The sequence below is a fragment of the Oncorhynchus gorbuscha genome, linkage group LG11 (genome assembly GCF_021184085.1).
Source record: "Oncorhynchus gorbuscha isolate QuinsamMale2020 ecotype Even-year linkage group LG11, OgorEven_v1.0, whole genome shotgun sequence".
Lineage (NCBI taxonomy): Eukaryota > Metazoa > Chordata > Actinopteri > Salmoniformes > Salmonidae > Oncorhynchus > Oncorhynchus gorbuscha.
In genome coordinates, this window is record NC_060183.1 from 2,844,800 (window position 1) to 2,867,299 (window position 22,500).

Below are 22,500 nucleotides of genomic sequence, written 5' to 3' on the forward strand. Positions count from 1 at the left end.
GCTAGAGGTTGCCTGTTACCTATTAGCTAGAGGTTGCCTGTTACCTATTAGCTAGAGGTTGCCTGTTACCTATTAGCTAGAGGTTGCCTGTTACCTATTAGCTAGAGGTTGCCTGTTACCTATTAGCTAGAGGTTGCCTGTTACCTATTAGCTAGAGGTTGCCTGTTACCTGTTAGCTAGAGGTTGCCTGTTACCTGTTAGCTAGAGGTTGCCTGTTACCTGTTAGCTAGAGGTTGCCTGTTACCTGTTAGCTAAAGGTTGCCTGTTACCTGTTAGCTAGAGGTTGCCTGTTACCTGTTAGCTAGAGGTTGCCTGTTAGCTAGAGGTTGCCTGTTAGCTAGAGGTTGCCTGTTAGCTAGAGGTTGCCTGTTAGCTAGAGGTTGCCTGTTAGCTAGAGGTTGCCTGTTAGCTAGAGGTTGCCTGTTAGAGGTTACCTGTTAGCTAGAGGTTGCATGTTACCTATTAGCTAGAGGTTGCATGTTACCTATTAGCTAGAGGTTGCATGTTACCTGTTAGCTAGAGGTTGCATGTTACCTGTTAGCTAGAGGTTGCCTGTTACCTGTTAGCTAGAGGTTGCCTGTTACCTATTAGCTAGAGGTTGCCTGTTACCTATTAGCTAGAGGTTGCCTGTTACCTATTAGCTAGAGGTTGCCTGTTACCTATTAGCTAGAGGTTGCCTGTTACCTATTAGCTAGAGGTTGCCTGTTACCTATTAGCTAGAGGTTGCCTGTTACCTATTAGCTAGAGGTTGCCTGTTACCTATTAGCTAGAGGTTGCCTGTTACCTATTAGCTAGAGGTTGCCTGTTACCTGTTAGCTAGAGATTGCCTGTTACCTGTTAGCTAGAGGTTGCCTGTTAGCTAGAGGTTGCCTGTTACCTGTTAGCTAGAGGTTCCTTGAAGTTTATTAAACGATAATACAATGAGTCATCTTGACAATGTGCTCAAAACTACTTTGGCCCCTCTTTCTCCTTCCCTCTCCTGTATCCCTCTCTTCTCCCTCCTCCTTCCCTCTCCTGTATCCCTCTCTCCTCCCTCCTCCTTCCCTCTCCTCTCTTCCCTCCTCCTTCCCTCTCCTCCCTCCTCCTTCCCTCTCCTCCCTCCTCCTTCCCTCTCCTCCCTCCTTTCCTCTCCTCCCTCCTCCTTCTCTCTCCTCCTTCCCTCTCCCTCCTCCTCTCTCCTCCTTCCCTCTCCCTCCTCCTTCCCTCTCCCTCCTCCCCTCCCTCCTCCTTCTCTCTTCTCTCCTCCCCTCCCTCCTCCTTCTCTCTTCTCTCCTCCCCTCCCTCCTCCTTCTCTCTTCTCTCCTCCCCTCCCTCCTCCTTCTCTCTTCTCTCCTCCCTTCTCTCTCCTCCCTCCTCCTTCTCTCTCCTCCCTCCTCCTTCTCTCTCCTCCTTCTCTCTCCTCTCCTCCCTCCTCCTTCTCTCTCCTCTCCTCCCTCCTCCTTCCCTCTCCTCTCCTCCCTCCTCCTTCCCTCTCCTCCCTCCTCCTTCCCTCTCCTCTCCTCCCTCCTCCTTCCCTCTCCTCTCCTCCCTCCTCCTTCCCTCTCCTCTCCTCCCTCCTCCTTCCCTCTCCTCCCTCCTTTCCTCTCCTCCCTTCTCCTCCTTCCTCCTTCTCTCTCCTCTCCTCTCTCCTCTCCTCTCTCCTCTCCTCTCCTCCCTCCTCCTTCTCTCTCCTCTCCCTCTCCAGAGGCAGTAGTGAATGACACCAGTGGAGAGAACAAGGCAGGGGCAGCTGATGTTTCTGCCAGTCAACACGTGATGGTCTGTGCCCTCAAAGAGCTGGGCAGCCTGGTGCAGAGTCTTAGTGCCACATCCTCACCGCTCATACAGGAACCCTCCATTGGTAGGACATTACACAGAACACACACCATGCAGGAATGCAGCACACACACACACTGGATATACTATTCACACACACACACACACACACACACTGGATATACTATTAACACACACACACACACACACACACACTGGATATACTATTAACACACACACACACACACACTGGATATACTATTAACACACACACACACACACTGGATATACTATTAACACACACACACACACACTGGATATACTATTAACACACACACACACACACACACACACACACTGGATATACTATTAACACACACACACACACACACACACACACACACACACACACACACTGGATATACTATTAACACACACACACACACACACACACACACTGGATATACTATTAACACACACACACACACACACACACACACACACACACACACACTGGATATACTATTAACACACACACACACACTGGATATACTATTAACACACACACACACACTGGATATACTATTAACACACACACACACACACACACACACACACACACACACACACACACACACACACACACTGGATATACTATTAACACACACACACACACACACACACACACACTGGATATACTATTAACACACACACACACACACACACACACACTGGATATACTATTAACACACACACACACACACACACACACACACACACTGGATATACTATTAACACACACACACACACACTGGATATACTATTAACACACACACACACACACACACACACACACACTGGATATACTATTAACACACACACACACACACACACACACACACACTGGATATACTATTAACACACACACACACACTGGATATACTATTAACACACACACACACACACACACACACACACACACACACACACACACACACACACACACTGGATATACTATTAACACACACACACACACACACACACACACACACACACACACACACACACACACTGGATATACTATTAACACACACACACACACACACACACACACACACACACACACACACACACACACACACACACACTGGATATACTATTAACACACACACACACACACACACACACACACACACACACACACACACACACACACACTGGATATACTATTAACACACACACACACACACACACTGGATATACTATTAACACACACACACACACACACACACACACACACACTGGATATACTATTAACACACACACACACACACACACTGGATATACTATTAACACACACACACACACACACACACACACACACACACACTGGATATACTATTAACACACACACACACACACACACACTGGATATACTATTAACACACACACACACACTGGATATACTATTAACACACACACACACACACACACACACACACACACTGGATATACTATTAACACACACACACACACACACACACACACACACACACACACACTGGATATACTATTAACACACACACACACACACACTGGATATACTATTAACACACACACACACACACACACACACACTGGATATACTATTAACACACACACACACACACACACACACACACACACTGGATATACTATTAACACACACACACACACACACACACTGGATATACTATTAACACACACACACACACACACACACTGGATATACTATTAACACACACACACACACACACACTGGATATACTATTAACACACACACACACACACATACACTGGATATACTATTCACACACAGGACCAACTGAAAAAGTCCTCATACAGTTGATAATGTAATGTGAGGTCCTAGCAAGTATACAATTATAGGGCTCCTAGCAAGTATACAATTATAGGGCTCCTAACAAGTATACAATTATAGGGCTCCTAACAAGTATACAATTATAGGGCTCCTAACAAGTATACAATTATAGGGTAGTCATAAGTAACTCTGACCCCTCAGGTCTCCTGGAGACGGTCTCCTCTGTGCTGCTCCACCCCAGCATGGCGGCCCGTTTGGCTGCGGCCTGGTGTTTACGCTGCGTTGCCGTGGCGCTGCCCTATCAGCTGACTCCGTTGCTGGAGCGCTGTGCGGAGCGCATCAACAACCTGAAGAGCTCTCCAGAGGCCGTCAGCGGCTACAGCTTCGCCGTGGCTGCTCTGCTGGGCGGCGTGCACCAGTGTCCTCTGGGAGTACCACATTCCAAGGGGAAGGTATGTACCCGTTTTGTCTGACCCATTTCCCTCGGTCCAACCCTAATGGCCCGATCCAATCTGTGATGCCGAGAACACGGACGGAATCACGGAATCCAGACATTAAAACTAAATTCAACAATATAATAAACTGTACTGACCCGAGTAGGGAATCAACTAGATGTAGGGAATCAACTAGATGTAGGGAATCAACTAGATGTAGGGAATCAACTAGATGTAGGGAATCAACTAGATGTAGGGAGTCAACTAGATGTAGGGAGTCAACTAGATGTAGGGAGTCAACTAGATGTAGGGAGTCAACTAGATGTAGGGAGTCAACTAGATGTAGGGAGTCAACTAGATGTAGGGAGTCAACTAGATGTAGGAGTCAACTAGATGTAGGAGTCAACTAGATGTAGGGAGTCAACTAGATGTAGGGAGTCAACTAGATGTAGGGAATCAACTAGATGTATTGACCCTAGTAGGGACTCAACTAGATGTAGGGAATCAACTAGATGTAGGGAGTCAACTAGATGTAGGGAGTCAACTAGATGTAGGGAGTCAACTAGATGTATTGACCCTAGTAGGGAGTCAACTAGATGTAGGGAGTCAACTAGATGTAGGGAGTCAACTAGATGTAGGGAGTCAACTAGATGTAGGGAGTCAACTAGATGTAGGGAGTCAACTAGATGTAGGGAGTCAACTAGATGTAGGGAGTCAACTAGATGTATTGACCCTAGTAGGGAATCAACTAGATGTAGGGAATCAACTAAATGTATTGACCCTAGTAGCGAATCAACTAGATGTAGGGAATCAACTAAATGTATTGACCCTAGTAGCGAATCAACTAGATGTAGGGAGTCAACTAGATGTAGGGAGTCAACTAGATGTAGGGAGTCAACTAGATGTAGGGAGTCAACTAGATGTAGGGAGTCAACTAGATGTAGGGAGTCAACTAGATGTAGGGAGTCAACTAGATGTAGGGAGTCAACTAGATGTATTGACCCTAGTAGGGAATCAACTAAATGTTATATACTCTAATCTCTCTCTGTTCTCTCTGGTGTTATATAATCTAATCTCTCTCTGTTCTAGCTGGTGTTATATAATCTAATCTCTCTCTGTTCTCTCTGTTCTCTCTGGTGTTATATAATCTAATCTCTCTCTGTTCTCTCTGTTATATACTCTAATCTCTGTCTGTTCTAGCTGGTGTTATATACTCTAATCTCTCTCTGTTCTCTCTGTTATATACTCTAATCTCTGTCTGTTCTCTCTGTTATATACTCTAATCTCTCTCTGTTCTCTCTGTTATATACTCTAATCTCTGTCTGTTCTAGCTGGTGTTATACTCTAATCTCTCTCTGTTCTCGCTGGTGTTATATACTCTAATCTCTGTCTGTTCTAGCTGGTGTTATACTCTAATCTCTCTCTGTTCTAGCTGGTGTTATATACTCTAATCTCTCTCTGTTCTCTCTGTTATATACTCTAATCTCTGTCTGTTCTAGCTGGTGTTATACTCTAATCTCTCTCTGTTCTAGCTGGTGGTGAGCATAGCTGAGGACTTGCTCCGTACAGCAGCCCAGAACAGCCGTCTTTCTCTGCAGAGAACCCAGGCTGGATGGCTGCTGCTGGGGGCACTAATGTCTCTGGGTGAGTTAGTTCCCAAGCCCCTAACGCCAAGCCCCTAACGCCAAGCCCCTAACGCCAAGCCCCTAACACCAAGCCCCTAACACCAAGCCCCTAACGCCAAGCCCCTAACGCCAAGCCCCTAACGCCAAGCCCCTAACGCCAAGCCCCTAACGCCAAGCCCCTAACGCCAAGCCCCTAACGCCAAGCCCCTAACGCCAAGCCCCTAACGCCAAGCCCCTAACGCCAAGCCCCTAACGCCAAGCCCCTAACACCAAGCCCCTAACACCTAACGCCTAACGCCTAGCACTACTGACCCAGGCTGATGCCCGATGCTGGCCCCAGTTGGCCCCTACATGTTCACTGTTCTGTCAGTCTCCTTACATTTAGCTGGGTTTTTCAGCTGCTCTTCCATATGTTCTGTGTCGTTCTTCAGCTAAAGCAGTCCAGAGTGTTTTATCTTTCTTCACATTGACAGGGTGTAATGGTCTAACACGTCAACCTGTTTGGTCTCCAGCGCCTGTCCTAACACTTGTTATTTGTGAACCTGACGCGGTGTCCAGGCCCGTCCCTGGTCCGCTATCACCTTCCCAAGATGCTGCTGCTGTGGAGGAACGTGTTCCCCCGTTCCCAGAAAGAGATGGAGGCAGAGAAGGCTAGAGGAGACAGCTTCACCTGGCAGGTTACGCTGGAGGGACGTGCTGGGGCTCTCTGTGGTAGGGAGACGCCTGCATGCTCTTCACTACAGTAATGTGTGGCTTGTCATTCTGGATCCCAAGGAGTTTTGCTTTATCTGAAATGTCCCCCTCTCTCTCCTCCTCTCCTCCCTCTTCCTCTCCCCCCTCTCTCTCTCCTCCTCTCCTCCCTTTCATTCTCATCTCCTCTCTCTCCTCCCTCTTCCTCTCCTCTCTCTCTCTCCTCCCTCTTCCTCTCCTCCCTCTTTCTCCACCCCTCCTCCCTCTCTCCTCCTCTCCTCCCTTTCATTCTCCTCTCCACCCCTCCTCCCTCTCTCTCTCCTCCTCTCCTCCCTTTCATTCTCCTCTCCTCTCTCTCCTCCCTCTTCCTCTCCTCCCTCTCTCTCCACCCCTCCTCCCTCTCTCTCTCCTCCTCTCCTCCCTTTCATTCTCCTCTCTCTCTCTCCTCCCTCTTCCTCTCCTCTCTCTCCACCCCTCCCTCTCTCCTCCTCAAGCCATGCGTAGCTTTGTGGCCCATTGTCCTGAGCTGCTGACGGAGGATGTGATCCGCAGGCTGATGACACCTATCGAGTGCGCCATGACCATGATGTCACAGTGAGTATGATTGATTTGACTGACTGACCTGGGGGCGGGGGGGTCCCTCCCCTCCCAACCGGTTGTTGTTGTTGTTTATGATGATTTTGTTGTTGTTTATTATGTTGTTGTTTATTATGTTGTTGTTGTTTATTATGTTGTTGCTGTTTATTATGGTGTTGTTGTTTATTATGTTGTTGTTGTTTATTATGTTGTTGTTTATTATGTTGTTGTTGTTTATTATGTTGTTGCTGTTTATTATGTTGTTGTTGTTTATTATGGTGTTGTTGTTTATTATGTTGTTGCTGTTTATTATGTTGTTGTTGTTTATTATGGTGTTGTTTATTATGTTGTTGTTTATTATGTTGTTGTTTATTATGTTGTTGTTTATTATGGTGTTGTTTATTATGGTGTTGTTTATTATGGTGTTGTTTATTATGGTGTTGTTGTTTATTATGATGTTGTTGTTTATTATGTTGTTGTTTATTATGGTGTTGCTGTTTATTATGGTGTTGTTGTTTATTATGGTGTTGTTGTTTATTATGGTGTTGTTGTTTATGATGTTGCTGTTGTTTATTATGTTGTTTATGTTGCTGTTGTTTATGTTGTTTATTATGTTGCTGTTGTTTATGTTGTTTATTATGTTGCTGTTGTTTATGTTGTTTATTATGTTGCTGTTGTTTATGTTGTTTATGATGATTTTGTTGTTGATTATGTTGTTGTTGTTTATCCTCAGTGTCCCGTCTGTCATCAAGGTGCATGGCACCCATCTGAAAGCCAGTGCAGCTATGGTGAGGCTGAGACTCTATGACATCTTGGCGCTGCTTCCCCCGAAGACATACGAAGGTACTGACCGGAGGAAATATTACCAGACTTTTTAATTAGGCTTCGATCCAACCACTGGTGTTGAGGTGTTAGTCCTATAGGGCTGGTTTACCCTGATTTAAGCCAGAGCACATGTTCAGTCTGTGTCCGGGAAGTTGTCCCTTTACCTTTCCATCTCTCCCCTGTAGGTAGTTTCAATGCCCTGCTGAGAGAGCTGGTGGCCGAGTTCACTCTGACTGATAACTCGGCCAACACCACCACCTCGTTGCTACGCTCCCTCTGTCACTATGACGACAGTGTTCTGATGGGGTCCTGGCTACAGGAGACTGACCACAAGTCTATCGAGGACCAGGTAACTGACCTACTGTAAAGGTTAGAGGTTACGGTAAAGCGAAGTGCCCATCTCCAAGCGGATGGAACATGTCACAATTTTCATATAGAAATATATTGTGTAGAACCTTGTGGTTTTCTGTCAGCTAGGATCGTGTCCGATCTGTCTTATTCTATTTCTATCTGCAATTTTCAGGACGTTTCACATCACTAAATACACCCCCTGCTTTTGTTAATTGTGTGTGTGTGTGTGTGTGTGTGTAGCTCCAGCCCAACAGTGCGTCAGGCAGTGGCGCTCTAGAACACGACCCCTCCTCCATCTACCTGAGGGTACCGATGGGCGAGGCCATGCCTGGGCCCCTCCCCCTTGGCGTTTCTGTCATCGACGCCTCCGTCGCTCTGTTCGGAGTGGTTTTCCCTCATGTCTCCTTTAAACACAGGTGAGACCTGTCAGTCCTAACTCTGACCCCTAACACAGGTCAGAGACTACCTGTTAGTCCTAACTCTGACCCCTGACCCCTAACACAGGTCAGAGACTACCTGTTAGTCCTAACTCTGACCCCTGACCCCTAACACAGGTCAGAGACTACCTGTTAGTCCTAACTCTGACCCCTGACCCCTAACACAGGTCAGAGACTACCTGTTAGTCCTAACTCTGACCCCTGACCCCTAACACAGGTCAGAGACTACCTGTTAGTCCTAACTCTGACCCCTGACCCCTAACACAGGTCAGAGACCTGGTCCCTGGTCAACTGACATTTGACATTCCTAGAATAATCTAATATTGTTTGTCTCGGTCTTCAGAGGTGTCCTGGCCTTCAGTAGTTGAATCAGTTATGCTGCTTCTAGATGGAGGCAAACAGGGAGACTGACCAGGGGGTACTTCAGGAGAGGTTTGGGACTGGCCAGGGTGTACTTCAGGAGAGGTTTGGGACTGGCCAGGGGGTACTTCAGGAGAGGTTTGGGACTGGCCAGGGGGTACTTCAGGAGAGGTTTGGGACTGGCCAGGGGGTACTTCAGGAGAGGTTTGGGACTGGCCGGGGGGGTACTTCAGGAGAGGTTTGGGACTGGCCAGGGGGGTACTTCAGGAGAGGTTTGGGACTGGCCAAGGGGACTACTTCAGGAGAGGTTTGGGAAACTAGAAACAGGGGGACTGGCCAGGGGGGTACTTCATGAGAGGTTTTGGGAAACTGGCCAGGGGGGTACTTCAGGAGAGGTTTGGGAAACTACAAACAGGGGGACTGGCCAGGGGGGGTACTTCAGGAGAGGTTTGGGAAACAGTTTTTATTAATCTCTCACATTTGTCTGTGCTAGGCTGCAGATGCTGGACCACTTTGCAGAGTGTATTAAACAGGCCAAGGGGGTCAGACAGCAGGCTGTCCAGCTCAACATCTTCACCGCTGTCCTGAGCGCCCTCAAGGTGAGGCCTTTAACCTCTTGATTCGAGCCATCCCGGATCCGGGATCGTGGATACAGCCTCAAGTCCATTACCATAACGCAACGTTAACTATTCATGAAAATCGCAAATGAAATGAAATCAATATGCTAGCTCTCATGCTTAGCCTTTTGTTAACAGCACTGTCATCTCAGATTTTCAAAAATATGCTTCTCTACCATAGCAAACTAGCATTTAGCATTAGCATTTAGTGTTAGCATTAGCAGGCCACATTTTCGCAAAAACATTCAATAAATAATTTACCTTTGAAGAACTTCAGATGTTTTCCATGAGGAGACTCTCAGTTAGATAGCAAATGTTCAGTTTTCCTGAAAGATTATTTGGGCTGGAGAAATCGGTCCGTTTGGTGCGTCACGTTTGGCTACCAAAAAAAAACGAAAATTCAGTTATCCAAACGCCAAACTTTTTACCAAATTAGCTCCATAATATCGACTGAAACATGGCAAACGTTGTTTAGAACCAATCCTCAAGGTGTTTTTCACATATCTCTTCATTGATGTATCGTTCCTGGATGTATGAGTCTCCTTCTGTATCGCATGGTAAAATAATTGCCACTGGGAATTACGCACCAAATTAGACAAAGGACACCGTACGGCCCCCTGGCAAATGTAGTCTCTTATGGCCAATCTTCCAATGATATGCCTACAAATACGTCACAATGCTGCAGACATCTTGGAGGAACAGCAGAGAGCATAAGCTCGTTCACAGCTCGTTCACAGCCATGGTCCTTCTGTAGCTCAGTTGGTAGAGCATGGCGCTTGTAACGCCAGGGTAGTGGGTTCGATCCCCGGGACCACCCATACGTAGAATGTATGCACACATGACTGTAAGTCGCTTTGGATAAAAGCGTCTGCTAAATGGCATATTTTTATTTTTTATATTTTTTATATAAGGAGACCAGAGTAAAACAGCGTCAAAAATCCTGCTCATTTCCTGTTTGAAGTTTCATCTTGGTTTCGCCTGTAGCATCAGTTCTGGGGCACTCACAGATAATATCTTTGCAGTTTTGAAAACGTCAGAGTGTTTTCTTTCCAAAGCTGCCAATTCCATGCATAGTCGAGCATCTTTTCGTGACAAAATATTGCGCTTAAAACGGGCACGTTTTTTTTAATCCAATAATGACATAGCGCCCCCATAGGTTGAAGAGGTTAACTCCTGTTAAAGTTGCCCAGGGAAATCTCCTAAACACAAAACCTTTCCAGTAGTGACAGCTTACTCTCTGTTCCTAGTGGGAGACCCTCCTGTACGGTTTAACTCTCTGTTCCTAGAGGGAGACCCTCCTGTAGGGTTTAACTCTCTGTTCCTGGAGAGATACCCTCCTGTAGGTTTTACCTCCAACCCTGTTCCTGGAGAGAAACCCTCCTGTAGGTTTTAACTCCAACCCTGTTCCTGGAGAGAAACCCTCCTGTAGATTTTATTACCAACCCTGTTCCTGGAGAGAAACCCTCCTGTAGGTTTTATCTCCAACCCTGTTCCTGGAGAGAAACCCTCCTGTAGGTTTTATCTCCAACCCTGTTCCTGGAGAGAAACCCTCCTGTAGGTTTTATCTCCAACCCTGTTCCTGGAGAGAAACCCTCCTGTAGGTTTTAACTCCAACCCTGTTCCTGGAGAGAGACCCTCCTGTAGGTTTTAACTCCAACCCTGTTCTCTCTTCCCCAATAAACCAGCCAATCTTCTCTCCTCCCTGTAGGGTCTGGCAGAGAACAAGTCAACCCTGGGTCCTGAAGAGGTTCGTAAATCTGCCCTGGCGCTGGTGATGGGCGCTCTGGACAACCCAAACCCCATCCTGCGCTGTGCTGCTGGGGAGGCCTTGGGAAGGATGGCTCAGGTGGTGGGAGAGGCCACCTTCATTGCCCGCATGGCACAGTACAGCTTTGACAAGTACGACCCGTCTGTTGTTACTCATATCTATCTAGCTTCATGTGTCACAGGGCTTTCCTCTCTGAGATCGCTCTCTCTCTTGACCTGCTTGACCTGCTTGACCTCGTGTTATTTTGTCTTAACGTGTGTCCCCCTCTCCTCTCTTCTCCTTTCTTCCCCTCTCTTCCCCTCTCCTCCCCTCTCCTCCCCTCCCCTCTCCTCCCCTCTCCTCCCCTCTCCTCTCTTCCCCTCTCCTCCCCTCTCCTCTCTTCCCCTCTCCTCTCCTCTCCCTCTCCTCTCCTCCCCTCTCCTCCCCTCTCCTCGCCTGGCCTCTCCTCTCCTTCCCTCTCCTCCCCTCTCCTCCCCTCTCCTCCCCTCTCCTCTCTTCCCCTCCCCTCTCCTCTCCTCGCCTCGCCTGGCCTCTCCTCTCCTTCCCTCCCCTCCCCTCCCCCTCTCCTCCCCTCTCTTCCCCTCTCCTCCCCTCTCCTCTCCTCTCTTCCCCTCTCCTCTCTTCCCCTCTCCTCCCCTCTCTTCCCCTCTCCTCTCCTCCCCTCTCCTCTCTTCCCCTCCCCTCGCCTCGCCTGGCCTCTCTTCTCCTCTCCTCTCTTCCCCCCTCCAGACTGAGGTCAGCCCGTGACGTGGTCTCCAGAACAGGCCACTCCCTGGCTCTGGGCTGTCTGCACAGATACGTAGGAGGGATTGGTTCAGGACAGCACCTCAAAACCAGCGTCAGCATCCTATTGGCCCTAGCCCAGGATGGAACCTCCCACGAGGTCCAGGTGAGGCTCTCTGAGTCTCAGGCTGCGTCCTGATTCGCCACCCTTCTCCTGACGTGTGTACTTGTACACTCGCAGTAGTGGCTTTAAAAGCTCAATCTTGCTGTAAACTTGGTCAGAGGGGACTTTCCCACTATTATTAAATGGTAGAGAATCTGAACTCAACCTGCTTCACAAAGGCAGCTCCCTAATACAAGTCTGGCTTGGACTTTGGAGAAGTGAAATGGGCCAGTTTCCTAGACACAGATTAAGCCAAATCCTAGATTTTAAAAAGCAGTTTCATTTGATTCTCCATTGAGTTTGGTTTTTAGTCCAAGTTCTTAATCTGTATCTGGGAAACTGGCCCAATGTTTAGTTCCTCCATAATCCTGTAAGCTTTTGATCTGTGACCTCTCTGTCTCTCCAGACGTGGGCCCTCCACTCCCTGGCTCTCATCGTAGACTCCAGTGGTCCCATGTATCGAGGCTATGTGGAGCCCACCCTCTCCCTGGTCCTGACCCTGCTCCTAACCGTACCCCCGTCACACACTGAGGTACACCAGTGTCTGGGACGATGTCTGGGCGCTCTCATCACCACGGTTGGACCCGAACTACAGGGTAATGGTCAATGACAACAAGACTACCATGTCTAGCTTCCAGGCTGGCTAGTTTTGTCTCTAAAAGCATTGATGTGCCAGTAGAGGGCAGTATACTGCTCCTACATATTTACAGAGAAGTCATGAATCTTTACAGATTATAACTTTACTTTGACTGCTAATCAGGGATGGAAAAAGGACATTTACATAATTAAGTAAAGATAAGTTAATGGTAAATGACTCAAGTAAAAGTCACCCAGTAAAATACTACTTGAGTAAAAGTCTTAAAAATATTTTATTTTAAATATACTTAAGTATCAAAATTAAAAGTATACGTGATTTCAAATTGCTTGTATTAAGCAAACTAGACGGCACCATTTTCTTTACAGATAGCCAGGGGAACACTCCAACACTCAGACATCATTTACATATAGCCAGGGGAACACTCCAACACTCAGACATCATTTACATATAGCCAGGGGAACACTCCAACACTCAGACATCATTTACATATAGCCAGGGGAACACTCCAACACTCAGATATCATTTACAGATAGCCAGGGGAACACTCCAACACTCAGACATCATTACAGATAGCCAGGGGAACACTCCAACACTCAGACATTATTACAGATAGCCAGGGGCACACTCCAACACTCAGACATCATTTACCTATAGCCAGGGGAACACTCCAACACTCAGACATCATTTACAGATAGCCAGGGGAACACTCCAACACTCAGACATCATTACAGATAGCCAGGGGAACACTCCAACACTCAGACATCATTACAGATAGCCAGGGGAACACTCAGACACTCAGACATTATTACAGATAGCCAGGGGCACACTCCAACACTCAGACATTATTACAGCTAGCCAGGGGCACACTCCAACACTCAGACATCATTACAGATAGCCAGGGGAACATTCCAACACTCAGACATTATTACAGAAAGCCAGGGGAACACTCCAACACTCAGACATTATTACAGATAGCCAGGTGTGTTTAGTGATTCAGATCTGTAGAGATGACCAGGGATGTTGTCTTGATAAGTCTGTGAATGAGACCATCTTTCTGTCCTGCTAAGTACTGTTGGGTGTCAGGGAAAATGTGTGTAAAAAGTACATTATTTTCTTTAGGAATCTAGTGAGGTAAAAGTTGTCAAAAATATACATTCTAAAGTACAGATACCGTAAAAAAAAATACTTAAGTAGTACTTTAAAGTATACTGAAGTACTTTACACCAGTACTTTAAAGTATACTGAAGTACTTTACATCAGTGTTGCTGATCTCTCTCTCTCTCCAGGTAACGGAGCGACCATCTCGACGATCCGCTCATCATGTCTGGTGGGCTGTGCCATCATGCAGGGTCACAGCGACTCCCTGGTGCAGGCAGCGGCCATATCCTGTCTCCAGCAGCTACACATGTTCGCCCCGCGTCACGTTAACCTCTCCAGCCTGGTGCCCTGTCTCTGTGTAAGTGTGTGAGAGGGGGCCAGCCTGATGCCCTGTCTCTGTGTAAGTGTGTGAGAGGGGGCCAGCCTGATGCCCTGTCTCTGTGTGAGAGGGGGCCAGCCTGATGCCCTGTCTCTGTGTGGGAGGGGGCCAGCCTGATGCCCTGTCTCTGTGTGGGAGGGGGCCAGCCTGATGCCCTGTCTCTGTGTGGGAGGGGGCCAGCCTGATGCCCTGTCTCTGTGTAAGTGTGTGAGAGGGGGCCAGCCTGATGCCCTGTCTCTGTGTGAGAGGGGGCCAGCCTGTTGCCCTGTCTCTGTGTGAGAGGGGGCCAGCCTGTTGCCCTGTCTCTGTGTGAGAGGGGGCCAGCCTGTTGCCCTGTCTCTGTGTGAGAGGGGGCCAGCCTGTTGCCCTGTCTCTGTGTGAGAGGGGGCCAGCCTGTTGCCCTGTCTCTGTGTGAGAGGGGGCCAGCCTGTTGCCCTGTCTCTGTGTGAGAGGGGGCCAGCCTGATGCCCTGTCTCTGTGTAAGTGTGTGAGAGGGGCGGGGGGCTGCTATATGATGCAGGCTTAGATGGTGGATGTGGCAGGGCAGTAGTTGACCTGTGTGTGTGTGTTGTGGTAATTGACCTGTGTGTGTTCCTTCCTCAGGTCCACCTGTGTAGCTCTCACCTGTTGCTGCGCCGTGCAGCGGTGGCCTGTCTGAGACAGCTGGCCCAGAGAGAGGCTGCAGAGGTCTGTGAGTACGCCATGAGTCTGGCCCGCAACAAGGACAGCACGGACTCAACCACCGTCAGTAAGTAGTGGACCTGACCAGGGACGGGCCTGACGCTAGACCAGGGACGGGCCTGACGCTAGACCAGGGACGGGCCTGGCGCTAGACCAGGGACGGGCCAGGCGCTAGACCAGGGACGGGCCAGGCGCTAGACCAGGGACGGGCCAGGCGCTAGACCAGGGACGGGCCAGGCGCTAGACCAGGGACGGGCCCGACGCCAGACCAGGGACGGGCCCGACGCCAGACCAGGGACGGGCCCGACGCCAGACCAGGGACGGGCCCGACGCCAGACCAGGGACGGGCCCGACGCCAGACCAGGGACGGGCCCGACGCCAGACCAGGGACGGGCCCGACGCCAGACCAGGGACGGGCCAGACCAGGGACGGGCTAGACCAGGGACGGGCCCGACGCTAGACCAGGGACGGGCTAGACCAGGGACGGGCCCGACGCTAGACCAGGGACGGGCCCGACGCTAGACCAGGGCCTGGCGCAGCAGATACTCATCTATTAGGGGGTGGTGTGCCGCAGATAGACTAGTCTGTAGGGGGTGGTGTGCCGCAGAGGTGTGATAATGATGACGACATTGATTAACTCTCTCTCTCTCTCTCTCTCTCTCTTCCTCTCTCTCTCTCTCTTCCTCTCTCTCTCTCTCTCTCTCTTCCTCTCTCTCTCTTCCTCTCTCTTTTCCCCTCTCTCTTCCTCTCTCTCACTTCCTCTCTCTTTTCCTCTCTCTCTTTTCCTCTCTCTCACTTCCTCTCTCTCTTCTCCTCTCTCTTTCTCTCTCTTTTCCCCTCTCTTCCTCTCTCTCTCTTCCTCTCTCTCTCTTCCTCTCTCTCTCTTCCTCTCTCTCTCTTCCTCTCTCTCCCTCTCTCTCTCTCCCTCTCTCTCTGTCTCTTTTCCTCTCTCTTTTCCTCTCTCTCTTCCTCTCTCTTTTCCCCTCTCTCTCTTCTCCTCTCTCTTTCTCTCTCTTTTCCCCTCTCTCTTCCTCTCTCTCACTTCCTCTCTCTCTCTTCCTCTCTCTCTCTTCCTCTCTCTCTCTTCCTCTCTCTCTCTTCCTCTCTCTCTCTTCCTCTCTCTCTCTCCCTCTCTCTCTCTCCCTCTCTCTCTGTCTCTTTTCCTCTCTCTTTTCCTCTCTCTCTTCCTCTCTCTTTTCCCCTCTCTCTTCCTCTCTCTCACTTCCTCTCTCTCTTCTCCTCTCTCTCTTTCTCTCTCTTTCTCTCTCTGCTAGATCTGAACATCACAGAGACTGGTTTGGAGGGGGTTCTGTTTGGAATGCTGGACCGGGAGACGGACAGGAAGCTTTGTCACGACATCCATGACACTCTGGGCCACATGCTCTCCTCGCTCGCCGTGGACAAGCTCTCTCATTGGTTGAAGCTCTGCAAGGATGTCCTGGCTGCTACGACAGGTCACAGTCTGTGAAACTTGACTTAACTAAGTGTTTGGTGACGGGTTTAAATAGACATGTCTTCTATATATATATATATATATATATATATATCAATGTTATGCTCAGCTAAGTCATGACTAGGACATGATGTGGCCATGGAATGTTCTGTTGATATATTTTCGTCTGGCTGTTGGTCAGTGCGTGATATTTAAATAGGCCACTAGCCATATGGGTCTTATTATTGTCTTGTTGAATAATGTTTTTTTTATTTTTTAAATGTCCATTCTCCCTCGTCTTAAAGGTTCAGTCTAGTCAAAACTGGATTTTTCTGGGTTTTATATCATATATATCCACACTGAGTTTGGAAGAATACTGTGAAAATTATGATAATGCCCCTTTTAGTTTAAAAACGGCCTGAAATTTCAGCCTATTTCGGTGGGATGGAGTTTTATACTGCCTGGTGACATCACCAGTTAATAGACCAATAAGAAAGAGTTCCAAACCTCTCTGCCAATAACAGCTAGTTTTCTCCTCCCATTCAAACCACTCCCAAACAGTCTTGGCAAAATTATTGCTTGGTCTTTGCTAAGAAGCTATTTGTGTTTATTTTTGACGATTTTAATGTTAAACAATCCCAGTAAGGTATTTGTTACCCAGAAAGGATTTGATATGGATATGAAAAGGGCTGCATTGGGCCTTTAATGTGTCGTGTGTGATTTGATATGGATATGAAAAGGGCTGCATTGGGCCTTTAATGTGGCGTGCCTGGTTTGATATGGATATGAAAAGGGCTGTATTGGGCCTTTAATGTGGCGTGCCTGGTTTGATATGGATATGAAAAGGGCTGCATTGGGCCTTTAATGTGGCGTGCCTGGTTTGATATGGATATGAAAAGGGCTGCATTGGGCCTTTAATGTGTCATGCCTGGTTTGATATGGATATGAAAAGGGCTGCATTGGGCCTTTAATGTGTCATGCCTGGTTTGATATGGATATGAAAAGGGCTGCATTGGGCCTTTAATGTGTCGTGTCTGGTTTTCCTGTGTGGGACGATGAAGTATTCCTTCCTTCCTGTCCAGAGGCTGGAGGAGGGGTTGTGGCACCGGTAGATCTGGGTAAAGAAGAGGACGACTCGGAGAAGCAGGATGAGATCGACGATGACATCATGTTTACGGCGCTGGGAGAGGACAATAACGCCAAGCCGTCTGTGGCGCCACGCTGGGTGACCCGTGTGTTCGCCGCAGACTGTCTGTGTCGCATCATACTGCTGTGTGAGAACGCAGACAAGACCCACTTTGACCTGGCCGGCGCACGCTCTGCTAAGGCCAAGAACCCTAAAGGTACACACACACACACACACACACACACACACACACACACACACACACACACACACACACACACACACACACACACACACACACACACACACACACACACACACACACACACACACACGATCAGCGAGCAGCCTCTCAGATACCACATGACTTTATTTTTTTATACACACAGAGATGCTGCCAGTGGTTGGTCATGGAATTACATCTGTCAATATATCAAACCTGATCTATCCATCCCTCCCTCCCTCTCTATCTCTCTACCTCTCTACCTCTCTATCTCTCTACCTCTCTACCTCTCTACCTCTCTACCTCTCTACCTCTCTACCTCTCTACCTCTCTACCTCTCTATCTCTCTACCTCTCTACCTCTCTACCTCTCTACCTCTCTACCTCTCTACCTCTCTATCTCTCTACCTCTCTACCTCTCTACCTCTCTACCTCTCTACCTCTCTACCTCTCTACCTCTCTATCTCTCTACCTCTCTACCTCTCTACACCTCTCTCTACCTCTCTACCTCTCTCTACCTCTCTCTACCTCTCTCTACCTCTCTCTACCTCTCTCTACCTCTACCTCTCTCTACCTCTACCTCTCTCTACCTCTCTCTCTCTACCTCTCTCTCTCTACCTCTCTCTCTCTACCTCTCTCTCTCTACCTCTCTCTCTCTACCTCTCTCTCTCTACCTCTCTCTCTCTACCTCTCTCTCTCTACCTCTCTCTACCTCTCTCTCTCTACCTCTCTCTACCTCTCTCTCTCTACCTCTCAGGTGATCTGCTTGTCCTCCACCTCTCTGACCTGATCCGCATGGCCTTCATGGCAGCTACAGACAACAGTAACCAGTTGAGGATGGCTGGTCTTCAGGCTCTGGAAGACATTATTAAGAAGTTTGCCTCTGTTCCGGAGCCAGAGTTCCCAGGTCACGTGATCCTGGAGCAGTACCAGGCTAACGTGAGTCTATCAACACAGATAATCAATGAAGATACGCCATTAAGATAATCTATGTGTTGTATTTCTATGTAACTCTGGCAACCTTATTCAATGTATATATCTTTATTGTTCCTCAGGTTGGAGCTGCTCTTAGACCAGCGTTCTCCCCAGATACACCTTCTGACATCACAGCTAAGGCATGCCAGGTAACTGTCCTGATAGGTTCTCCCCAGATACACCTTCTAACATCACAGGTAACTGTCCTGATAGGTTCTCCCCAGATACACCTTCTGACATCACAGCTAAGGCATGCCAGGTAACTGTCCTGATAGGTTCTCCCCAGATACACCTTCTGACATCACAGCTAAGGCATGCCAGGTCACTGTCCTGATAGGTTCTCCTGACCTGACCACTGTTGATCTGACCACTGGGACCTGACCACTAGAATCTGACCACTGGGACCTGACCACTAGAATCTGACCACTGGGACCTGACCACTAGAATCTGACCACTGGGACCTGACCACTGGGACCTGACCACTAGGATCTGACCACTGGGACCTGACCACTGGGACCTGACCACTAGGATCTGACCACTGTTGACCTGACCACTAGGATCTGACCACTAGGATCTGACCACTGGGACCTGACCACTGGGACCTGACCACTGGGACCTGATCACTGGGACCTGACCACTGGGATCTGACCACTGTGGACCTGACCACTGTGGATCTGACCACTGTGGACCTGACCACTGTGGATCTGACCACTGTGGACCTGACCACTGTGGACCTGACCACTGGGACCTGACCACTGGGACCTGACCACTGGGACCTGACCACTGGGACCTGACCACTGGGACCTGACCACTGGGACCTGACCACTGTTGACCTGACCACTGTTGACCTGACCACTGGGACCTGACCACTGGGATCTGACCACTGTTGACCTGACCACTGTGGACCTGACCACTGGGACCTGGACCTGACCAGTGGGACCTGACCACTGGGATCTGACCCCTGTTGACCTGACCACTGGGACCTGGACCTGACCACTGGGACCTGACCACTGGGATCTGACCACTGTTGACCTGACCACTGTTGACCTGACCACTGTTGACCTGACCACTGGGACCAGACCACTGTTGACCTGACCACTGTTGACCAGACCACTGGGACCAGACCACTGTTGACCTGACCACTGTTGACCAGACCACTGTTGACCTGACCACTGTTGACCTGACCACTGTTGACCACTGGGACCTGACCACTGGGACCTGACCACTGTTGACCTGACCACTGGGACCTGACCACTGGGACCTGACCACTGGGACCTGACCACTGGGACCTGACCACTGTTGACCTGACCACTGTTGACCTGACCACTGGGACCTGACCACTGGGACCAGATCAGAATATGCCTGTCCCCTGGTTCCAAGCGTTGATTTTATATCACATGGCTCTGTTCTACTCAGTATAGCTGTAGACAGTGAGGCTAGGGTACTGTACTGTAGTGTACTGTAGTGTAGTGTAGTGTACTATAGTGTAGTGTACTGTAGTGTAGTGTACTATAGGGTAGTGTACTATAGGGTAGTGTAGTGTACTATAGTGTACTGTAGTGTAGTGTACTATAGTGTAATGTAATGTACTGTAGTGTAGTGTACTGTAGTGTACTGTACTATAGGGTAGTGTACTGTAGGGTACTGTACTGTACTATAGGGTAGTGTACTGTACTGTACTATAGGGTAGTGTACTGTACTATAGTGTACTGTAGGGTAGTGTACTATAGTGTAGTGTACTATAGGGTAGTGTACTGTAGGGTACTGTACTGTACTATAGGGTAGTGTACTGTACTGTACTATAGGGTAGTGTACTGTACTATAGTGTACTGTAGTGTAGTGTACTATAGGGTAGTGTACTATAGGGTAGTGTACTGTACTATAGTGTACTGTAGTGTAGTGTACTATAGTGTAGTGTACTATAGTGTAGTGTACTATAGGGTAGTGTACTATAGGGTAGGGTAGTGTACTATAGTGTAGTGTACTATAGTGTAGTGTACTGTAGTGTACTGTAGTGTACTGTAGTGTAGTGTACTGTAGTGTAGTGTACTGTAGTGTACTGTAGTGTACTGTACTATATGGTAGTGTACTATAGGGTAGGGTAGTGTACTATAGGGTAGTGTAGTGTACTATAGTGTAGTGTACTATAGTGTAGTGTACTGTAGTGTAGTGTACTGTAGTGTAGTGTACTGTAGTGTAGTGTACTGTAGTGTACTGTACTATAGGGTAGTGTACTGTAGGGTAGTGTAGTGTACTATAGGGTAGTGTACTGTACTGTACTATAGGGTAGTGTACTGTACTATAGTGTACTGTAGGGTAGTGTAGTGTACTGTAGGGTAGTGTAGTGTAGGGTAGTGTACTATAGGGTAGTGTACTGTACTATAGGGTAGTGTACTGTAGGGTAGTGTAGTGTACTGTAGGGTAGTGTAGTGTACTATAGGGTAGTGTACTGTACTGTACTATAGGGTAGTGTACTGTACTATAGTGTACTGTAGGGTAGTGTAGTGTACTGTAGGGTAGTGTAGTGTACTGTAGGGTAGTGTAGTGTAGGGTAGTGTACTATAGGGTAGTGTACTATAGTGTACTGTACTGTAGGGTAGTGTAGTGTACTGTAGGGTAGTGTAGTGTACTATAGGGTAGTGTACTGTACTGTACTATAGGGTAGTGTACTGTACTATAGTGTACTGTAGGGTAGTGTAGTGTACTGTAGGGTAGTGTAGTGTACTGTAGGGTAGTGTAGTGTAGGGTACTGTACTGTAGGGTAGTGTACTATAGTGTACTGTACTGTAGGGTAGTGTAGTGTACTGTAGGGTAGTGTAGTGTACTATATGGTAGTGTTGTGTACTGTAGGGTAGTGTAGTGAACTATAGGGTAGTGTACTGTACTGTACTATAGGGTAGTGTACTGTACTATAGTGTACTGTAGGGTAGTGTAGTGTACTGTAGGGTAGTGTAGTGTACTGTAGGGTAGTGTAGTGTAGGGTACTGTACTGTAGGGTAGTGTACTATAGTGTACTGTACTGTAGGGTAGTGTAGTGTACTGTAGGGTAGTGTAGTGTACTATATGGTAGTGTTGTGTACTGTAGGGTAGTGTAGTGAACTATAGTGTACTATAGGGTAGTGTACTGTACTGTACTGTAGTGTACTGTAGTGTAGTGTACTATATGGTAGTGTAGTGTACTATAGTGTACTGTAGGGTAGTGTAGTGTACTGTAGGGTAGTGTAGTTTACTATAGTGTACTGTAGGGTAGTGTACTGTACTATAGGGTAGTGTAGTGTACTATATGGTAGTGTACTATATGGTAATGTACTGTACTATAGGGTAGTGTAGTGTACTATAGGGTAGTGTAGTGTACTATATGGTAGTGTACTATATGGTAGTGTACTGTACTGTACTATAGGGTAGTGTAGTGTACTATAGGGTAGTGTACTGTACTATAGGGTAGTGTACTATATGGTAGTGTACTATATGGTAGTGTACTATAGGGTAGTGTAGTGTACTATAGGGTAGTGTACTATATGGTAGTGTACTGTACTATATGGTAGTGTACTATATGGTAGTGTACTATATGGTAGTGTACTGTACTGTACTATAGGGTAGTGTAGTGTACTATAGGGTAGTGTACTGTACTATAGGGTAGTGTACTATATGGTACTGTACTATAGGGTAGTGTGCTATATGGTAGTGTGCTATAGGGTAGTGTACTATAGGTTAGTGTACTATAGGGTAGTGTGCTATAGGGTAGTGTACTATAGGTTAGTGTACTATAGGGTAGTGTACTATATGGTAGTGTACTATAGGTTAGTG

General features: G+C 47.8%; 1 protein-coding gene across 4 annotated transcripts in view; it reads left to right on the forward strand.

Annotated features, from left to right (window-relative positions):
• heatr5b (HEAT repeat containing 5B) overlaps positions 1-22,500 on the forward strand; it is an 85,083-nt gene that overhangs the window by 31,418 nt on the left and 31,165 nt on the right. For 2 of the 4 annotated variants that reach the window (XM_046368417.1, XM_046368419.1), the window contains exons 10-27: positions 1,685-1,840; positions 3,815-4,065; positions 5,580-5,691; positions 6,231-6,383; positions 6,857-6,956; positions 7,672-7,781; positions 7,949-8,112; positions 8,355-8,530; positions 9,405-9,510; positions 11,237-11,427; positions 12,026-12,185; positions 12,589-12,778; positions 14,067-14,236; positions 14,861-15,005; positions 16,213-16,398; positions 17,453-17,713; positions 18,476-18,657; positions 18,774-18,842. In XM_046368417.1, coding sequence (XP_046224373.1) covers positions 1,685-1,840; positions 3,815-4,065; positions 5,580-5,691; positions 6,231-6,383; positions 6,857-6,956; positions 7,672-7,781; positions 7,949-8,112; positions 8,355-8,530; positions 9,405-9,510; positions 11,237-11,427; positions 12,026-12,185; positions 12,589-12,778; positions 14,067-14,236; positions 14,861-15,005; positions 16,213-16,398; positions 17,453-17,713; positions 18,476-18,657; positions 18,774-18,842 — 2,882 coding nt within the window. The remainder of the gene's footprint in view (positions 1-1,684; positions 1,841-3,814; positions 4,066-5,579; positions 5,692-6,230; positions 6,384-6,856; positions 6,957-7,671; positions 7,782-7,948; positions 8,113-8,354; positions 8,531-9,404; positions 9,511-11,236; positions 11,428-12,025; positions 12,186-12,588; positions 12,779-14,066; positions 14,237-14,860; positions 15,006-16,212; positions 16,399-17,452; positions 17,714-18,475; positions 18,658-18,773; positions 18,843-22,500) is intronic. The other 2 variants (XM_046368418.1, XM_046368420.1) reach the window with 1 other exon arrangement.